We start from the raw sequence: 7500 nt of genomic DNA on the forward strand, positions 1-7500 counted from the left end.
CCTCCATATGTGCGCGAACACGTTACTCTGTTTCACTCCATCTCAATTTGTTTCCCTCTCCATTACACACAAGCACTATTGTGTGTGTGTGTGTGTGTGTGTGTGTGTGTGTGTGACATCAATAAAGATAACAATAAAATACATCAATCTGAGTTAAATGGATATTATAGCTACCAGTACAATGAACAGATTTAAATCCATTCCAAAACGTTTAATTCTCAGTGTCTTTTTTATTCGCTTTCTTCGTTACATCCCATATATTTCGTAGCATATCGGCCATTTTCTTTTGAAGATTATTATTGTTTTCATTGCGTAAACAGCTTCTGCATCCCCAAACTTAGTATTTCTGCAAAAAAAGATAAATAAATGTTACCAATAATTAACTAAAAGAAAAAAAAGTTACATATTGCCAATTTTTTGCTGTGATCTAATTAATCATTACCTAACTCTAGGATAAAAGTTTAAAGTATTGGAAGCATCTACACGTTACATATATTGTGATGGACTTCATAATCCATACATTCAACACGAAAAGAAAATCAGTAAGAAAAAAACTGTAAACAAATAAAAATCATGGAAACAGGAAAAATAAATCATACAAATAAGTGGCATAGCTGCAACCAAAGGATAGTGGTAATATAGAAATGCTAGCAATAAAGTAACAACAATGATAAGGAATTATATTATTGTGAAAATCTCAGCAACACTGTCAAAGTTAACATAAAGAGTATGATATTAACATGAAACATCAATTATTATAATCATTGTCATTATTAGTAACACTATTGTACTATCTTTGCCAATGCAGTTATCATGATTATTTTGCAAAAAAAAAAAAAAAAAAAAAAAAAAAAACGCAAGTATTATTTTGGCAATGCCAAGAAGAATGCTTCCCCTATTACCTCAGCCGCATCTTCGTCCCCATCTGCAAAAGCTTTGTTTTGGTAAACTGGAAGAACGCCGCCGCTGTCACCGAGCTCCTTCGCCTGAGGAGGACCAGTCGACTTGCTGGCAGCCCTGCTTTTTCTCACGTGGGCTGGGCAGAAGTCCTCTGAGGTCTCAAACAAACCAAGGTCTCGCTTGTCCTTCGTCAGGAAGGCGTAGATCGCTCCCAAGGGCACGAAGATGACGGAGCTGAAGCACATGAGCCACCCCAGGGCTTGGATGCCGCCAGGGAACACGTACTCTCCCCAGTACGCTGGCACAAAGAACACGAGCGAGAACACGCAGATAATCTGTGAGCAGGTTATTGGGATGAGACTAATGAAGACGCTTGGTTTTTATTATTTGCCGTAGTTTGTCTTATTGCTCAGAAGTTCAAAATATAAATCTAAATGAAAAAATAAAAGAAGAAAGATAGAAACAATGTCGAGATCGATAAGCTAACATGTATTGTTTATTAGTTAATTTTACTTCACTAGTTACTGCTTTAACATCTTTTTTATTTACTGTTTGGATTCTTTAATAAAGACTACATCTGATCAATCCTAAAAAGAGAAAAAATAATATATATTAAAAAAAGATATATGAATAGACAAGGTCCCTATCACAACTAGAATCATATATTAAAGATAGAGATTTAGACAACCTTACACCTGCTTGACTGCAAATAAGATCAAATGAATAACGATAAATACAGGCAAAAAGAAAAAAAAAAGGTAGATAATTACCAGGAGCGAAAGCGGAGTGATGATAAACCAGGTGCTCATCCAGTAAGCGTAGAGCGGGAGAGGGATGTGGATGCCCATTCCCTCGTGGATGTTCCTCATGAAGTTCTTGACACCTGCGGTATAAAGAGCGTGGTCTTTGCCGAGGTCTTTGTGCTTTTTTTGTTTTTGTTTTTTGTTAGCTTCCCTTTTCCCTTCCCTTGCTCGTCCCTGCTTCTTTTATCTCTCTCCTTTGCTGAACCCCTATCTTCTCGCTTGCTTTCTCTTTCTCTTTTTATCTCTATCAGTCCCAGCCTTCCATACAATCATTCATTTACTAATCCATCCCATCTCTCTCTCTCTCTCTCTCTCTCTCTCTCTCTCTCTCTCTCTCTTCCTTCTTTCTATTTCCCTCCCCCCCTCCCCCCTTTCCTCCCCATCCCCCTCTTTCCCCCCCTCCCTCTCCCCCCTCCACCCGTCTCTTCACGTAACCTCCCGCACTCACCATACACATACTGAATGGCCACGACCTCGAAGAAGGCCAGCATGATGACCGAGATGCCGGAGGAGAAGAAGAAAAAGAGTTCGAACATGTACACGCCTCCTTCGAGACACATCGTGAGGCCCATTAGGAACAGCAGGAAGCAGGTTCCTCCGACGACCAAGGGCTTCTTGCTTCGGAGGGACTCGAACTGGTCGAATAGAGCCGTGGTCACCGTCTCAACCATCGTGAACTGCAGAGGAGAAATAGAGGTTTTGTCTGTTGGCAGATTAAGCTTTGAAAACGGAGAATAAATTCATATGATCTTATTAATATAGAGATATTTGGATCTTAATTTCGGTATACTAAACTCACGGGTTACACCACCTCCTAACCTACCTACACCCCCCCCCCCCTTGCCCCTGCCCCCTGCCTCCCCTCACCCATATCGCACTAACCTCCTCCCCCCCCCCCCCTACCAGCATGCCCCACATCGCCCCCTCCCCCCCGTACCTGGGAGTCGAGTCCGAGCGTGACCAACATGACGAAGAACAGGATGGACCACAGCGGCGATACCGGCATGCGCGCCACGGCAGCCGGGTAGGCGATGAAGGCGAGGGCGGAGCCGGAGGAGGCCACGTCCTTCACTTGCACGCCGAGCTCCGTCGCCAGGAAACCCAGGATGCTGAAGATGACGAAGCCGGCGAATACGGAGGTGGCGCAGTTGGCAACGGCGATCACGATGGCGTCTCTGGGAAGCGGAGACAGGACGGGATTGGCGCCGCGTGTGTGTGTGTGCGATACCAGTAAAGATAACAATAACAAACATCATTCACCTCATGCAGTTATTCCTGAACTTGTTGTAGGAGGCGAGGGTGATGAGGCCTCCGAAGGACGACCCGAGCGAGTAGAAGATTTGCGTGGCGGCGTCGCTCCACACCTCCACCTCAGCCAGGCGAGACACGTTCGGCTGCAGGAAGTAGAACTCGATGCCCAGATTTGCGCCCTCGAGGGTCAGGCCTGGGGAGGGAGAGGGGAAAGAGACATAGAGGGGGATGGAGGAGGAGAGGGAGGGAGAGGGGAAAGAGAGATAGCGGGGGATGGAGGAGGAGAGGGAGGGGGAGGGGAAAGAGAGATAGAGGGGGATGGAGGAGGAAAGGGGGGAGAGGGGAAAGAGATATAGAGGGGGGTGGAGGAGGAGAGGGGGGAGAGGGGAAAGATATATAGAGGGGGATGGAGGAGGAAAGGGGGGAGAGGGGAAAGATAGATAAAGGGGGATGGAGGAGGAGAGGGAGGGAGAGGGGAAAGAGAGATAGAGGGGGATGGAGGAGGAGAGGGGGGAGGGGAGAAAGAGAGATAGAGGGGGATGGAGGAGGAGAGGGGGAAGAGGGGAAAGAGAGATAGAGGGGGCTGGAGGAGGAGAGGGAGGGAGAGGGGAAGGAGAGATAGAGGGGGATGGAGGAGGAGAGGGAGGGAGAGGGGAAAGAGAGACAGAGGGGGATGGAGGAGGAGAGGGAGGGAGAGGGGAAAGAGAGATAGAGGGGGATGGAGGAGGAGAGGGAGGGAGAGGGGAAAGAGAGACAGAGGGGGATGGAGGAGGAGAGGGAGGGAGAGGGGAAAGAGAGACAGAGGGGGATGGAGGAGGAGAGGGAGGGAGAGGGGAAAGAGAGATAGAAGGGGATGGAGGAGGAGAGGGAGGGAGAGGGGAAAGAGAGACAGAGGGGGATGGAGGAGGAGAGGGAGGGAGAGGGGAAAGAGAGATAGAGGGGGATGGAGAAGGAGAGGGAGGGAGAGGGGAAAGAGAGATAGAGGGGGATGGAGGAGGAGAGGGGGGAGAGGGGAAAGATAGGGAGGGGGCTGGACACCACCACCACCACCGACCTCTGACCAGGAGGATGACGAGCACGACGTAGGGGAAGAGGGCGGTGAAGTAGACGACCTTCCCGGAGCTCTTCACGCCCTTGGCCAGCACGCGCCCCGATACCACGCCAGCGCCAGAAGCCACGCCAGCGCATGTCGCAGTCGTCCCAGGTGGTGCCGGTCACGCCCAAAACGCGGTTTCTGTGGGCGTCGCGGGGTGTTAGAGGGTGAGGAGGGGGAAGGGAGGGTAGGGAGAAAGGGAATGTGGAGGGGGAGAGAAGGATTAGGAGAGGAGGAGAAAAGGAGTTTGGGGGTTAGGGAGTAGGGAGTGAGGAGTTCTAGCGAGAGTGAATGGATGAGGGAGACTAGGACGGAGACAGTTGACGGACAATAAAAAATACTAAAAGTAATAATAATAATAATAATAATAACAGTGAAAATAATAATAATGATATTGATAATAAAACAAAGAAAATTTTTAACCCAAAAAAAAAATAAAAAATAATAAAAAAATGAATAAATAAATAAAAATTACTAAAAATAAAAATTTTGATTATATTAAAAATAATAAATTAAGAAAAATTAATTAAAAATTTAAAAAAAAAATAAAAAAAATAAAAAAATAATAATAATAAAAAAGAAAAAAATTAAAAAAAAATATAAATAATAAAAAATTTAATGAAAAATAAAAAAACAAATAAAATAACAAAAAAAAGAATAAAATAAAATAAGAATGTTGATAATAAGAATGACGTTAAAAAAAAACAATTTTATAAAAACAATAAGAGGAAAATTCAATACTAACTGTTACAATAATGATCATAATAAAAACAGGGGGAGAATAAGAGATGAAAGAAAAGAAGAAGGAGCCCGAAGAAGGAACAAAAGGAACAAAAGGAAAACGAAGAAGTATGTTAATGAGAACTGTCTTTTCCTACCTACTATTAAATAATTTCACTCGTTAAAAAGCCCCTTTTTTCCCAAATTTTAAAAGGAAATTGAATAAGTCCCCTCCGGGAAAAAAGTACTTCTGTTAAATAAGTCCCTTCCCCAAAATTTAAAAATTTTTTTTTTTTTTTTTTTTTTTTTTTTTTTTTTTTTTTTTTTCTTTTTTTTTTTTTTCCCCTTTTTTTTTTTTCCCCACCTTTTATCAAATTAGCCCCCCCTAAAAGCGATCTTTTCCCACCTATTGTTAAAAAAAAATAAAACCCCCCAATAAATATGGTCTTTTCCCCAAAAAAATCTTAAAAAAGTCCCCCAAAAAAGAAACAGCTCCCCGGGCCTTCTTACCCACCTAAAGAAATCTTCACTGGCCGAGATTTTGGCCCAACCCGGCGGCTTTTGGTTTGGCTTTGTAAATTTTTTTCGCCCAAAGGGGTTTGGTTTTCCCGGGGGGTGGGTCTCTTTAAAAGGGCCGTTGGGGTTTTGAAAATTTTTGAAAAGTATTGCTCAAATTTCCCAAAACAGGGTGTTGTTGTAGAAATAGGTTGAGCCGTTGCATCGGTCCTCAAGGAAGCTTTAAAAAGGGGAAAAGAAGAGGGAAGTAAATTATTTTAGTAAAAGGTAGTGGTAGTAAAAGGGTTTACTGATGATAATAAAATCCCCATGATGCAATAAAAGCAGTGATAAATTTTAATGAAGAAATTTTTAATAATTATAATAATATTGATCATGATAACAGCAATAATAATCATGATGATAATAACAACAATAATAATAACCGTAATAATAATAATGATAATAATAATAATACTAACACAATAATGGAAAAAAATGATAATAAAAATAACAATAAAAGAAAATATTTTTAATAATTAAAAGATAATAAAAACAAACAATGAAATAATAACAACAACAATGAAAAAATAAATTTAACAATGCTTAAAAAACAATGGCGTTGGGGGCCCCCAAATTGGGTTTTAAAATTTTGGGGGGGGACTTATTTTAACAATTGGTTTTGGGAAAAAAAAGGGCCGTCCTTTTTGGGGGGAGGGGGTGGGGGGGGGCTAAATTTTATTTAAAGAGGGGGAAAAAACGATTTTTTGGTGAGAAAATTATTTAACAAGGGGCCTCCAAGGCGGGCCCCTTTAAATTCCCGGTCGCTGGGGGGGGGGCCCCGGGCCCCGCCCAAAACAAATAAAAACAAAAAACGCCCAAAACACAACACACACAACACCACACATACACCAAAACACAACCCCACGCAAAAACACAAACCCCCCAAAAAATACACGCACGCACAAAACCCCACAAACCCCACACCACACCGCCCCGCCCACACACAAACACACACCCTTGGCAAAATTTACAACACACATACACATACAACACGCCCCCCAGCACACACAAACATACAAAATACCCAACACAAAACTAATACCACACACGAAAACCCCACATACACACACAACCCAAAAACACATAGACACACATGCACACACATACCCAAACAAAACACAAAATACCCCTTCCCCCACACACCAACAAACAACCACAGGCAACACACCCATCACGCACAGGGGGAAAACACAAAAAACACACACATACCAAAATTAAACCCCACCCCAATAAAACATACCCCACAAAACACACCCCAACACACTCAACAAAACACACACACATACACACAAACAAAAACCCCATACACACCCTAACACACATTAACACATCACCCCCATTAAAAAACGCACAAGGGACACACACACACACCGCCCCGCCCAGGGACAACACACACCCAAAGGGGCGGGGCCCCCACGAACCAAAACACAGCACACAAACACACACCCAGCCCCGCGCACAGGCACATACACACACACACACACACAAAACCCCCCTACAGGGAAAAACAAAACACAGAAACGCGCGCGCGCTCACAACACAACACACACACCCCAACGGGAAATGCCCACAACCACAAAACAATAACCCCACGCGCGCGCGCGCAACCACGAAAACAAACAAACTCAAAGCCCCACAGGCACCCACACCCACACCAAAAAACCGCACAGGACACACACACACAAAAAAGCCGCGCGCGCACGAACAACACCACCCCACACGCGCGCGCGCGCCACAACACAAAACCCCCCCCAACACAAAAGAACCAAAACCCCCCGCGCCACAGGCCCACACAAAACCCCAAAACCGCGGGGCCAGGCCCAAAAACATAAAACCCCAAAGACACTCACCCACACCCCAACCCCACACACACACACACACACACACACACGCAAACCCACCAGCCTCTACCGGGAGGATTTAAACCCCGACAAAAAGCAAGGCCCCCATTTGAGTCGCAAAGCCCATTGGAAACAAAAGCCGCCCCAGGAGCGAGTCGCCCGCCTCTCTGGGTACTTCGATATATATATATTTTATATATATATATATATATTATATATATATATATATATATATATATATATATTAGTAGACATATCATCCTTAGTTAGATGGAACTGCGAGCAAAGAAAAAGCTTGGGAAGACTTTACTTTGTATATCTGATAGCTCCTGAC

The 7500-nt window shown here is 43.9% G+C and overlaps 1 protein-coding gene across 1 annotated transcript in view; it reads right to left on the reverse strand.

Annotated features, from left to right (window-relative positions):
* Window positions 1-215: 215 nt before the first annotated feature.
* LOC125037654 (sodium- and chloride-dependent glycine transporter 1-like) overlaps window positions 216-7500 on the reverse strand; it is a 12233-nt gene continuing 4948 nt past the window's right edge. The window contains exons 4-10 of the mRNA XM_047630854.1: window positions 4009-4128; window positions 2964-3147; window positions 2641-2878; window positions 2152-2380; window positions 1671-1783; window positions 903-1235; window positions 216-346 (exon numbers count right to left, since the gene is read on the reverse strand). Of these exons, the coding sequence (XP_047486810.1) occupies window positions 338-346; window positions 903-1235; window positions 1671-1783; window positions 2152-2380; window positions 2641-2878; window positions 2964-3147; window positions 4009-4128 (1226 nt within the window). The 3' untranslated portion in view covers window positions 216-337. The remainder of the gene's footprint in view (window positions 347-902; window positions 1236-1670; window positions 1784-2151; window positions 2381-2640; window positions 2879-2963; window positions 3148-4008; window positions 4129-7500) is intronic.

Source organism: Penaeus chinensis, chromosome 23 (genome assembly GCF_019202785.1).
Source record: "Penaeus chinensis breed Huanghai No. 1 chromosome 23, ASM1920278v2, whole genome shotgun sequence".
Classification (NCBI taxonomy): Eukaryota; Metazoa; Arthropoda; class Malacostraca; order Decapoda; family Penaeidae; genus Penaeus; species Penaeus chinensis.